Source organism: Babylonia areolata, chromosome 8 (genome assembly GCF_041734735.1).
Source record: "Babylonia areolata isolate BAREFJ2019XMU chromosome 8, ASM4173473v1, whole genome shotgun sequence".
NCBI classification, from domain to species: domain Eukaryota; kingdom Metazoa; phylum Mollusca; class Gastropoda; order Neogastropoda; family Buccinidae; genus Babylonia; species Babylonia areolata.
The window spans coordinates 46,417,207-46,431,900 of record NC_134883.1 but is presented as its reverse complement, the minus strand read 5'-3'; the positions used below and the strand labels follow the sequence as shown (position 1 = coordinate 46,431,900).

The window sequence follows — 14,694 nt, the reverse complement described above, 5'->3', positions numbered from 1 at the left end:
GCTTCAACAGAAGAACTTAGAAACCAATAATATACATATAAGAATAGTACACACACACACACACACACACACACAACACACACACACACACAACACACACACACACCACACACACTCATGCTCTCACTCAGTCTCCATGAAGTAATAAAATATATGATACCACAGAAAAGAACACAATACAATATAAAACAATACAGTATACTACAATATTATATAGTACCATACAGTCCCTTGCAGTACAACACAGTACAACACAACACAACACTGACTGTTAGTGATGGGGTTGGCCATGTGTCTTACAACACAACACAACACAGCCACTGACCATTAGTGATGGGGTTGGCCATGTGTCTTCGCTGGTCCAGCATGCCTTCCACAATGCTGCACTGAATGGGGGGCATGTCTGCAGCAACGTCACCAGCATCAGCCTTCACCACCGCTGTCTGCCCGTCTTCACCAGCGCCTGTGTGTCCCTGCAGCTCAGCGTCTTTGTCCAGAGCAGTGTGCGCCTCTGCCCCGTGTGCCTGTGAGTTCTGACCTGCTGCATCCACTGTGGCCGGTGCCGTGAGGGGGTGAGTCACACCTGTCCCGTCCCCTGACCTGTCACCTTTCACCTCCCCCCCCTCCTCCTCCTCTCTTCCCTGCTGCTGGTGAGGCGTTGTGCCTTGAGGTGTTGTGCCGTGAGGTGTTGTGCCGTGAGGGCCGTGTGGTCCTGATGTCTCTGTCTGCTGGCTGCACGTTTCACCTTCCTCACCCTCCCTCTCCTGGTCGTGGCTGCCACACTCTGCGCACAGCATTGGTTCTGCTCACTGAGTCAGGTGGGAGTCACAACACACTGTTCAACACACTGTTCAACACATTGAGTCAGGTGGATTCACAACACACTGTTCAACACATTGAGTCAGGTGAATTCACAACACACTGGTTGTTCTGCTCATTGAGTCAGGTGAATTCACAACACACTGTTTGTTCTGCTCATTGAGTCAGGTGGATTCACAACACACTGGTTGTTCTGCTCATTGAGTCAGGTGGATTCACAACACACTGTTTGTTCTGCTCATTGAGTCAGGTGGATTCACAACACACTGTTTGTTCTGCTCATTGAGTCAGGTGGATTCACAACACACTGTTCAACACATTGAGTCAGGTGGATTCACAACACACTGTTTGTTCTACACAATTCAATTCAATTCAATTCATGTTGTTTAGAGCCCAGCCGACCGTTTAGGCCATCTCAGGGCTGTTACCACGTTTCAACAAAAAAATCTTCTCAAAACTGTAAATAAAATATCTTATTTAAAATTTTTATGTTTACAGCCCAGCCAGCCACTTAGGCCATCTCAGGGCTGTGACCACAACAAGTCTTTACAGTATGCCTTTTTTTAAAAACATGCAATTAAAAATATCTAAATCTTGTTAAAAATATTTGTTTCTCTTAAAAAGTCCATTACTGCCCAGGGAGGCACATCCCTGAACAGTGTTCTCAAGGACTCAGCTGTGTAGTGTTTATGTCGGACCTCGTTCAAATCCCAGCAGTCAATTAATAAGTGTTTCACAGTAAGAGGTTCATGACAAGGGATACACCAAGGAGCTTCTTCATTTTTTAGCAGATAGGAGTGTGTGAGGAGTGTGTGGCCAGTATGTAATCGGCACATCACCGTTTCCTCTCTGCGGTTACCAGAAAAAGATGGAAGGTATTCTTTCAAATTTGGTCTAATTTGGAACAGTTTGTTGTTGGTATTGTTGTTCCATTCTTCTTGCCAGAGATTGTTTGTGTAACTTTGAACTTTTGGTTTCAGGTCAGAAAACGGAATTGTGGAATTGGATTTGGTCTGCTTTGTTGCACTTTTGGCTAGTTGGTCAGCCATCTCATTTCCAAAAATGCCCGAATGACCCGGTATCCAAACAAAGACAATATTATAGTCATCATTTTTAAGGGAGGTGTGCAGCTTGTGGAATTTTAGAAGCATGGGATGATTTGTATTGCGGCCAGAGATGGCCTCCAGAGCAGACAGAGAATCAGAGAGGATAAGAAAGTTTTTGTTTTGTGACTGATGAATCATTTTTAGAGCTAAAACCAAAGCAGTGAGTTCTGCAGTGTAAACTGAGCTGTCGTCACACATTGAGTCAGGCGGAGTCACAACACACTGTTCAACACACTGAGTCAGGTGGATTCACAACACACTGTTCAACACATTGAGTCAGGTGGATTCACAACACACTGTTCAACACATTGAGTCAGGTGAATTCACAACACACTGTTCAACACATTGAGTCAGGTGGATTCACAACACACTGTTCAACACATTGAGTCAGGTGGCTTCACAAGACACTGTTTGTTCTACACATGAGTCAGGTGGATTCACAACACACTGTTCAACACATTTAGTCAGGTGGATTCACAACACACTGTTCAACACATTGAGTCAGGTGAATTCACAACACACTGTTCAACACATTGAGTCAGGTGGCGTCACAACACACTGTTCAACACATTGAGTCAGGTGGATTCACAACACATTGTACTGCAAATTGAGTCATATGAATTCACAACACATTGTGCAACACATTTAGTTAGGCAGATTCAGGTGGATTCACAACACATTGTACTGCAAATTGAGTCATATGAATTCACAACACATTGTGCAACACATTTAGTCAGGTGGATTCACAACACACTGTTTGTTCTGCTCATTGAGTCAGGTGGATTCACAACACACTGTTCAACACATTGAGTCAGGTGGATTCACAACACACTGTTTGTTCTGTTCATTTAGTCAGGTGGATTCACAACACACAGTTTGTTCTGTTCATTTAGTCAGGTGGATTCACAACACACTGTTCAACACACTGAGTCAGGTGGATTCATAACACACTGTTTGTTCTGCTCATAGAGTCAGGTGATTTCACAACATACTGCTCATTGAGTCATATGGATTCACAACACACTGTTCAACACATTGAGTCAGGTGGATTCACAACACACTGTTTGTTCTGCTCATGGATTCACAACATTCTTCTGTCAACAATCTTCTGTTTTTTTCCATGGTGCAGGAAAAAGTATTTTGTCACACTGTCTTAAAACCATCATCACCACATACCACTGCTATGCTGATTTAAGCTGTGTTGCACTGCATTGTGTTGTGTTGTGATGTGCTGTGCTGTGTTGTGCTATTGTGCTGCATTGTGCTCACTACTCACCAGTGCTACGTTGTGTTGTCTTCTGTTGGAACTCTGTCAGTGCTTCCCCAAAGGACTTGGAGCTGGCTTCCAGGAACGGCTTGGCAATGTATCTGAGAGCAACATGACACACCAACACTTTATTCAGTGATGTAGGTAACAGCTCAACACTGTCAAGACGCAGTATTTCATACACACCACACCTCAACACTGTCATGACACAACACCTCAACACTGTCATGACACAACACTTCATACACACTACACATAAACACTGTCATGATACATCACTTCATACACACTACACATCAACACTCTGTCATGACACAACACTTCATACACACTATACATCAACACTCTGTCATGACACAACACTTCATACACACTATACATCAACACTCTGTCATGACACAACACTTCATACACACTATACATCAACACACTGTCATGACACAACACTTCATACACACTTTCCATCAACACTGTCATAACACAACACTTTATACACACTACACCTGAACACTGTCATGACAAAAAACTTCATATACACTACACATAAACACTAACATGACACAACACTTCATACACACTACACCTCAACACTTTAACATGACATAACACTGCCCCAATAAACACACACAGAATGGTACACAGAACACTGCACTGGCCAAATAGATACACAGAACACTGTCCCAATAAACACACAGAACACTGCCCCAATAAATACACATAACACCGCCCCAATAAACACACAGAACGCTAAATAGAACACTGGCCCAATGTATACACAGAACACTGTCCCAATAAACACACACAATGCTACACAGAACACTGGCCCAATAAACGCACAGAACACTGCCCCAACCAGCACAGACAGACACTGAGACAGACATGGCCAGTGAGTCAAGGCAGAACTCAAACAGAGAAGCGATGGACACACAGACAGACAGATATGATCTGAGAGTGAAGGCAGGACTCACAGAGAAGCAGTGGACAGACAAACAGACACACAGACAGACAGACATGGCCAGAGAGTGAAGGCAGGACTCACACAGAGAAGCAGTGGACAGACAAACAGACACACAGACAGACAGACATGGCCAGAGAGTGAAGGCAGGACTCACACAGAGAAGCAGTGGACAGACAAACAGACACACAGACAGACAGACATGGCCAGAGAGTGAAGGCAGGACTCACACAGAGAAGCAGTGGACAGACAGACAGACACACAGACAGACAGACAGACAGACATGGCCAGAGAGTGAAGAAGGCAGAACTCACACAGAGAAGCGGTGGACGCCCTGTGACTTGAGCAAACCCTTCATGCGGCCCTGACGCAGCAGAACGTTGACAGCGTTCCGCACCATGCGGTACGTCTGGCGCACCTCCACCATCAGCTGGCTGGCCTTGATGCCCCCCACTCCCGCCCTCCACACCACCTGGTAGATCTTCTCCAGCAGCTCCTGCCCACCAGCCCAGCTGTCTGCACACAGTGACACCTGTCTGTAAAACCACTGTCTGCACACTGTGACACCTGTCTGTAATACCACTGTCTGTACACAGTGATGCCTGTCTGTTATACCACTGTCTGTTATACTGTGTATACACAGTGACGCCTGTCTGTTATACCACTGTCTGTTATACCACTGTCTGCACACAGTGACGCCTGTCTGTTATACCACTGTTTTCACACAGTGACGCCTGTCTGTTATACCACTGTCTGTTATACCACTGTTTTCACACAGTGACGCCTGTCTGTTATACCACTGTCTGTTATACCACTGTTTTCACACAGTGACGCCTGTCTGTTATACCACTGTCTGTACACAGTGACACCTGTCTGTAATACCACTGTCTGTACACAGTGACACCTGTCTGTTATACCACTGTCTGCACACAATGACACCTGTCTGTTATACCACTGTCTACACACAGTGACACCTGTCTGTTATACCACTGTCTGCACACAGTGACACCTGTCTGTTATACCACTGTCTACACACAGTGACACCTGTCTGTTATACCACTGTCTACACACAGTGACACCTGTCTGTTATACCACTGTCTGCACACAGTGATGCCTGTCTGTTGTACCACTGTTTTCACACAGTGATGCCTGTCTGTTGTACCACTGTCTGTTACACTGTCTATACACAGTGACGCCTGTCTGTTATACCACTGTTTTCACACAGTGACACCTGTCTGTTACACCACTGTCTGCACACAATGACACCTGTCTGTTATAACACTGTCTGCACACAGTGACACCTGTCTGTAATACCAGTGTCTGCACACAGTGATGCCTGTCTGTTATTCCACTGACAGAGTAGTACAGACACTGAGAACAGACACAGAAATATAGACACAGAGAAGTACAGACACAGAGTACAGACACAGAAGTACAGACACAGAGTACAGACACAGAAGTACAGACACAGAGTACAGACACAGAGTACAGACACAGAGAAGTACAGACACAGAGTACAGACACAGAGAACAGACACAGAGAAGTACAGACACAATATACAGACATAGAGGGGTATACACACAGACTAACAGAGAAGTGGAGACACAGAGTACAGACATAAAATACAGACATAGACAGGTATACACACAGAGGAATACAGACACAAACACAGACACAGAGAAGAAGACACAGAGGGGTACAGACACAGACAGGTACAGACACAGAGAATCACAGCATAGAGAAGAAGACACAGAGGGGTACAGACACAGAGAAACACAAGACATAGAGAAGAAGACACAGAGGGGTACAGACACAGAGAAACACAGACACAGAGAAGAAGACACAGAGGGGTACAGACACAGAGAAAAACAGACATAGAGAAGAAGACACAGAGGGGTACAGAGATAGAGGGGTACAGACACAGAGGGGTACAGACACAGAGAAACAGCATAGAGAAGAAGACACAGAGGGGTACAGACACAGAGAAGAAGACACAGAGGGGTACAGACACAGAGGGGTACAGACACAGAGAAACAGCATAGAGAAGAAGACACAGAGGGGTACAGACACAGAGGGGTACAGACACAGAGAAACAGCATAGAGAAGAAGACACAGAGGGGTACAGACACAGAGGGGTACAGACACAGAGAAGAAGACACAGAGGGGTACAGACACAGAGAAGAAGACACAGAGGGGTACAGACACAGAGAAGAAGACACAGAGGGGTACAGACACAGAGAAACACAGACACAGAGAAACACAAGACATAGAGAAGAAGACACAGAGGGGTACAGACACAGAGGGGTACAGACACAGAGAAACACAGCATAGAGAAGAAGACACAGAGGGGTACAGACACAGAGAAGAAGACACAGAGGGGTACAGACACAGAGAAGAAGACACAGAGGGGTACAGAGATAGAGGGGTACAGACACAGAGGGGTACAGACACAGAGAAACACAGACACAGAGAAGAAGACACAGAGGGGTACAGACACAGAGAAACACAGACACAGAGAAGAAGACACAGAGGGGTACAGACACAGAAAAGCAGAGACACAGGAGATAGACAAGAGTAGGGACATTGGTGCCAGACACTGACCGTCACTCCACACGCGGGCAATGCTCTTTGCACACTCCTCTTCAGTGTCACCTGTTTCCTCCTCTTCCTCCTCCTCCTCTTCCTCCTCCTCCTCTCTGTAGTCAGCTGTCAGCATGATGACGCTCACACGCTTCTCTGCTCCACTCTTCTCCCTGTTCACACACACACTGACGTGTCCCTGGTTCACACACACACACTGACGTGTCCCTGGTTCACACACACACACTGACATGTCCCTGGTTCACACACACATTGACATGTGTCCCTGATTCACACACACATATTGACGTGTCCCTTTTCCACACACACACACTGACATGAGTCCCTGGTTCACACACATATTGACATGTGTCCCTGGTTCACACACACATTGACATGTGTCCCTGGTTCACAACACACACTGACGTGTCCCTTGTTCACACACATTGACATGTGTCCCTGGTTCACACACACACACACACACACTGACATGTGTCCCTGGTTCACACACATTGACATGTGTCCCTGGTTCACACACACACACACACACACTGACATGTCCCTGGTTCACACACACCGACATGTGTCCCTGGTTCACAACACACACTGACATGTGTCCCTGGTTCACAACACACACTGGGATGTGTCCCTGGTTCACACACACACACACACACACACTGACATGTGTCCCTGGTTCACAACACACGCTGACATGTGTCCCTGGTTCACACACACTGACATGTGTCCCTGGTTCACACACATTGACATGTGTCCCTGGTTCACACGCACACACACTGACATGTGTCCCTGGTTCACACACACATATTGACATGTGTCCCTGGTTTAAACACACACATTAACATGTGTCCCTGGTTCACACACACTGACATGTGTCCCTGGTTCACACACACACACATTAACATGTGTCCCTGGTTCACACAGTATCATGTATTGTAAGTGATTAAATGACAAGACATACCATGCACAGCTGGACTGAACCAGACATTGGAAGACAGACTGACAGAGAGACAGACAGACAGTTTATTCTGATTTGGACTAGTCAGGGGCAGGGGTGTCAGGTTGAAGACAGACAGACAGACAGCTAACACTGACTTGGACCGGTCTGTGGCGGGGGTGTCAGGTTGCAGGTGGTTGGCGGGGATGCTCTTCACACACAGGTTGTCCTTGGCGTGGCTCAGCACGCACTTGTACAGCCACTTCCTTTGTAGGTGCTGTGCATCATACAGTGACAGTGAGTGAGTGAGTGAGTGAGTGAGTGTGTGTGTGTGTGTGTGTGTGTGTGTGTGTGTGTGTGTGTGTGTGTGACATGTCCCCGAGGACAGACAGGTGACTTACAAACATGTCCCTGACGACAGACAGGTGACTTACAAACATGTCCCTGACGACAGAAAGGTGACTTATGAACATGTCACTGATGACAGACAGGTGTCTTACAAATATGTCTCTGATGACAGACAGGTGACTTACAAACATGTCCCTAGCGACAGACAGGTGACTTACAAACATGTCCCTAACGACAGACAGGTGACTTACAAACATGTCCCTGATGACAGACAGGTGACTTACAAACATGTCTCTGATGACAGACAGGTGACTTACAAACATGTCCCTGATGACAGACAGGTGACTTACAAACATCTCCCTGATGACAGACAGGTGACTTACAAACATGTCCCTGATGACAGACAGGTGACTTACAAACATCTCCCTGATGACAGACAGGTGACTTAAAACATCTCCCTGATGACAGACAGGTGTCTTACAAACATGTCCCTGATGACAGACAGGTGACTTACAAACATGTCCCTGACGACAGACAGGTGACTTACAAACATGTCCCTGACGACAGACAGGTGACTTACAAACATGTCCCTGACGACAGACAGGTGACTTAAAAACATGTCCCTGATGACAGACAGGTGACTTACAAACATGTCCCTGATGACAGACAGGTGACTTACAAACATGTCCCTGACGACAGACAGGTGACTTACAAACATGTCCCTGACGACAGACAGGTGACTTACAAACACCTCCCTGACGAGAGACAGGTGACTTACAAACATCTCTCTGATGACAGACAGGTGACTTACAAACATCTCCCTGATGACAGACAGGTGACTTACAAACATCTCTCTGATGACAGACAGGTGACTTACAAACATCTCCCTGATGACAGACAGGTGACTTACAAACATGTCTCTGATGACAGACAGGTGACTTACAAACTTGTCTCTGATGACAGACAGGTGACTTACAAACATCTCCCTGATGACAGACAGGTGACTTACAAACATCTCCCTGATGACAGACAGGTGACTTACAAACATGTCTCTGTCATGGTGACTTACAAACATGTCTCTGATGACAGACAGGTGACTTACAAACATGTCTCTGTCATGGTGACTTACAAACATGTCCATGATGACAGACAGGTGACTTACAAACATGTCCCTGATGACAGACAGGTGACTTACAAACATGTCCCTAACGACAGACAGGTGACTTACAAACATGTCCATGATGACGGACAGGTGACTTACAAACATGTCCCTAAACGACACCAGTGCTTCCTTGTCCTGATGACGGAGGTGACTTACAAACATCTCACCTGATACAGACTTGGGAGCGGCCTTAAAAACATGTCTCGTTCATGGTGACTTACTCAAACCGGTCTCTGATGACAACAGGTACAGCATTACAAACTCCCCTGATGACATGACATGACTCACAACATGTCCACGTGTCATGACTTACAAACATGTCCACTCTGATACAGACAGGTGACATACAAAGTACATCTCCTCAACAAGCCAGTGTACATATCAAACATGTCCCTAACACAAAAGGCATAGCGTCATTTAAACATTCCACTCATGATACAAGCCAGTGACCTCACAACATGTCCATATACGTCATGACCTACAAATGTCCCTGATGACCCAGACATGTCCATAGCGTTACCCCAACATGTCCCAGTAGACTAAACATGTCATAAGTCATCCAAACATGTCCATGATGACGCAACATGTCGACTTACCAAACATGTCCCTAACCCACAACAGAGTGTGACCCTTACAAACCAGTCCCTAACATCAGATAGGTATGACCTACAACATACTCTCCCTATAACTCATACGTCTGACCTACAACATCCTCATGATCACACTGTCCAGCTACTGACCTAAACATGTCCCTAATGATCACAGCCAAGCGTTGACTTACAAATTCCAGTCTACCTCAGAATGACACTGCAGTGACTTACAAACCATGTCCCTTGACTCGACAACATGTCACTGACAACCTCCCCGATGTACAGTCATGACTCAAACATGTTCATGGTCGACAGACATGTCACTTACAAACCTCCACCTGCCAATCAGACCACACTGTTACCCTGTGTCTGATCCCTGTCCACTGAGTACTACACAGCATGGGCCTCCCAACCATTCCTTCATACCCCCATGTTGGGACAAATGCCATAGCGTCATGACCCACACACATGTCCAGTTCATGACCCTCCTTTCTTGTACCGCTCAATGACCCACACATGGGCACGCATGTCCGCATGACCTCACAACATGTCCACAGTGTCATGACATTACAACTTGTCCATTGCGTCATGACCTCACAACATGTCCATAGCGTCATGACCTCACAACATGTCCACTGTCATGACCTCACAACATGTCCATAGTGTCATGACCTCACAACATGTCCACTGTCATGACCTCACAACATGTCCACTGTCATGACCTCACAACATGTCATAGCGTCATGACCTCACAACATGCCATACTGTCATGACCTCACAACATGCTCATAGCGTCATGACCTCACAACATGTCCATAGCGTCATGACCTCACACCATGTTCAGTCATGACCTCACAACATGTCCATAGTGTTATGACTGGCCACTGAGTTTTTTAAAGACCAGTTGGACACTTGACAAGTATGTGACAGATACTAACTTCTTTTCTGCATTAACACTGTATGTTTTTGCAATATTTTGTACGAAGGGCATTCAAACAAAATTGATAAACTAAACTTATAACTGGTCTGGGAGACAAACAAACGATACAAGAAAGCCTTGGGGTTACTCGCTGTAACTGCCTTTTTACAGTGATGGTAATATTGGCTGTCTGAATTTTTTTTGTGCCTATTTTTAAGTCGATCACAGGAAACCTTTTAACCCTTTCGCTGCCAGGAAAATAAGATTTAAGTGAAATCTATTTGCCAGGGTTTTTTCACAAAAAACGGGTATAAATTTTCAAAAAATTCTGTGCTCTTTGTTATTGGAGAAAGACCCATAAAAGTATATATTTTCTGAAAGGTAAATGAATAAAGAATACAAAACACATGCTGTTTTCCCATTTTATATATTTGTAGTGACATGCTGTTGTTTTGAAATCAGTGTTTTGTTTTTTGTCACATTTTCAACTTGTTCATTACAAACATTAGTCAGGTAATTTGCACAAAAACATCATATTTTCTGGACAAATGGATATCTGCAAACACAAAATCATACTAGAACAACCACTATATATATATATATTTTTTTTTTTAAAGAGATAGATACACAATACATTGTGACTTCTCCAAGTGATAAGATGGATGTGAGGCCACGCCCCCTCAGTCTCCACCCCCCTCCTCCTCACCCCTCTCACACGTTCACTTGATTCAGTTCTCATCAGACCGCGTTGGCTGCGTGCCAAGACTATCGCTCTGCTGCTAATTCGGTCATCTGTCGTCTGCTAAGATCTGTACAGCCGGCATCACTCACTGACAGTCGCATCGTGGCCACTCTCTTCATTATTCATTTATTTTCTATCAGATCGTCCTATAAATGTTCATCTCTATCTTCTCCTTCGAATTTACGCTTCAATTCTTTCTGAGCATCAGCTAAAGAAAGAAATCATGGTTGATTTAGTTCGTCACGATCGCATGTCTTGAGCACGGCGTCAGTCCGACATTTTGTTGAGCGAGCGAGGAGAGAAGTCGGGCAAACACTTGGACAGTGACCCAACCAAAACGTTCAAATAAAGGACTGCTTCATGACGTAGATGGGGTTTCTAGCTATGAATAGAATCTAGAGAGATTCCCCAGGCTAAAGCTACCACTATTTTTGCCAAGGAAGTGAATGCAAACCAGGGAAAAGTCAGAATATTTCGATGACGAGTTATCTCGTCATGCAGGCAGCGAAGCATACATGCTTGCCATGACGAGTTATCTCGTCATGCAGGCAGCCTAGGGGTTAATACATCTATAACACTCATGCAGATCTAATGGTACACTGAGAAGGACTGAGCCTTCACAACTGTGCACTGCCTTTCTGGCAGCCTGATCTGCCCGCTCATTTCAAGAAACACATGTGGAGTGATGGCCTAGAGGTAACGCGTCCACCTAGGAAACAAGAGAATCTGAGCGCGCTGGTTCGAATCATGGCTCAGCCGCCAATATTTTCTCTCCCTCCACTAGACTTTGAGTGGTGGTCTGGACGCTAGTCATTCGGATGAGATGATAAACCGAGGTCCCGTGTGCAGCATGCACTTAGCACACGTAAAAGAATTGTGCAACAAATGGACGTGCTCTCCCTGGGGAGAGCAGCCCGAATTTCACACAGAGAAATCTGTCATGATAAAAAGAAATACAAATACAAATACATAGTGTGAAGACATCCAAGACGTGTGAAAGTTACACGAGTGCCTTTGATTGACAAAAGATGTGTAACAAGTTTTAGTCTGGTTGTTATCTCAAGACATGATTTTTTATTTGCAGGTCTAAGAGCATGCAGCAGTGATTTTGAATCAAAGCAGAGAAGAATTTGGCTATCATTTTCAGAAGGATCTAAAATGTGATTCAAAGCCATTAGTGTGGCAACTAGTTCAGCAATCAAGATAGAAATATTACCGAAGTGATACATTTTCTTGTGGTTAAATGCTGCTCCTGATTTGCCATCATCAAATACAAAACCATCGGTACAGATGTTTATGTATTTTTTGTAATTACTTTCCATAAGAGAGCATACAGAGCTTTTTAACAAGTTTGGCAAATTGTTTTTCTGCCATGTTTGTCTATGTCTCTGTGTGTGTGTATGTGTATGTGTGTGTGTGTGTGTGTGTGTGTATGTGTATGTGTGTGTGTGTGTGTGTGTGTGTGATATCACCCGTCGCCACCTCCTTAGCCATCCAGACCTGTTTGCGGGCCAGTTTCTGCTGACAGAAGATCTTCACCATGTAGTACAGCAGTTTGGAACTCATGCCCAGCGGCTCACAGCTGAAGTAAGGCAGGTGGAAGCCTGTCGTCAGTCCATTCCACCGTGCCCTGCACACACACACACACACACACACACACACACACACACAAGCAAATATAAAGACAATCCCCAATGATGCCTGCAGAAAATATGACACTCCCCCAGTGATGACCACAGCAGGACACTCCCCCAGTGATACCCACAGAAAGTAGGACACTCACCCAGTGATGTCCACAGAAAGTAGGACACTCCCCCAGTGATGCCCACAGAAAGTAGGACACTCCCCCAGTGATGCCCACAGAAAGTAGGACACTCCCCCAGTGATGTCCACAGAAAGTAGGACACTCACCCAGTGATGCCCACAGAAAGTAGGACACTCCCCCAGTGATGCCCACAGAATGGACACTCCTCCAGTGATGCCCACAGAAAGTAGGACACTCCTCCAGTGATATCCACAGAAAGTAGGACACTCCCCCAGTGATGCCCACAGAAAGCAGGACACTCCCCCAGTGATGTCCACAGAAAGTAGGACTCTCCTCCAGTGATGCCCACAGAAAGTAGGACACTCCCCCAGTGATGCCCACAGAAAGTAGGACACCCCCCCAGTGATGCCCACAGAAAGTAGGACTCTCCTCCAGTGATGTCCACAGAAAGTAGGACTCTCCTCCAGTGATGCCCACAGAAAGTAGGACACTCCTCCAGTGATGCCCACAGATCCCCCAGTGATGCCCACAGAATGGACACTCCCCCAGTGATGCCCACAGAATGGACACTCCCCCAGTGATGCCCACAGATCCCCCAGTGATGCCCACAGAATGGACACTCCCCCAGTGATGCCCACAGAAAGTAGGACACTCCCCCCAGTGATACCTACAGAAAGTAGGACACTCACCCAGTGATGCATGTCACTTCAACACAAACCTCACCTGCCCACAGACACACCAACACAAACCTCACCTGCCCACAGACACACCAACACAAACCTCACTTGCCCACAGACACACCAACATGGATCCCACCTGCCCACAGACACACCAACACAAACCTCACCTGCCACAGACACACCAACAGGAATCTCACCTGCCCACAGACACACCAACACAAACCTCACCTGCCCACAGACACACCAACATGGATCTCACCAGACACACCAACATGGATCCCACCTGCCCACAGACACACCAACACAAACCTCACCTGCCACAGACACACCAACAGGAATCTCACCTGCCCACAGACACACCAACACAAACCTCACCTGCCCACAGACACACCAACACAAACCTCACCTGCCCACAGACACACCAACATGGATCTCACCTGCCCACAGACACACCAACATGGATCTCACCTGCCCACAGACACACCAACACAAACCTCACCTGCCCACAGACACACCAACACAAACCTCACCTGCCCACAGACACACCAACATGGATCTCACCTGCCCAGCATCTCCAGCAGGTAATAGCGCTGCACATTCTCTGCTTTCAAACCCGGCACGATGCATGTGCCTGTCAGAGCCATGTTGCGCTGTGATTGGCTGGCCACAACCACCAGACTCCGCCCCCATCTGCAACACATAAATACCCAGCCCTTACAGCCCTGTAGTCACCACGTCACCCCTACCACATCACTCTAGTCTCCCCTGCGACATCACTCTAGTCACCCCTGTTGCCACCCTTACCA

The 14,694-nt window shown here is 46.3% G+C and overlaps 1 protein-coding gene across 1 annotated transcript in view; it reads right to left on the bottom strand.

Moving 5' to 3' along the window:
* The window catches only part of LOC143285304 (uncharacterized), a 188,015-nt gene that overhangs the window by 167,313 nt on the left and 6,008 nt on the right, over nucleotides 1-14,694 (bottom strand). The window contains exons 5-13 of the mRNA XM_076592568.1: nucleotides 14,450-14,578; nucleotides 12,944-13,073; nucleotides 10,115-10,120; nucleotides 9,259-9,327; nucleotides 7,841-7,959; nucleotides 6,749-6,900; nucleotides 4,462-4,663; nucleotides 3,202-3,293; nucleotides 326-784 (exon numbers count right to left, since the gene is read on the bottom strand). Coding sequence (XP_076448683.1) covers nucleotides 326-784; nucleotides 3,202-3,293; nucleotides 4,462-4,663; nucleotides 6,749-6,900; nucleotides 7,841-7,959; nucleotides 9,259-9,327; nucleotides 10,115-10,120; nucleotides 12,944-13,073; nucleotides 14,450-14,578 — 1,358 coding nt within the window. The remainder of the gene's footprint in view (nucleotides 1-325; nucleotides 785-3,201; nucleotides 3,294-4,461; nucleotides 4,664-6,748; nucleotides 6,901-7,840; nucleotides 7,960-9,258; nucleotides 9,328-10,114; nucleotides 10,121-12,943; nucleotides 13,074-14,449; nucleotides 14,579-14,694) is intronic.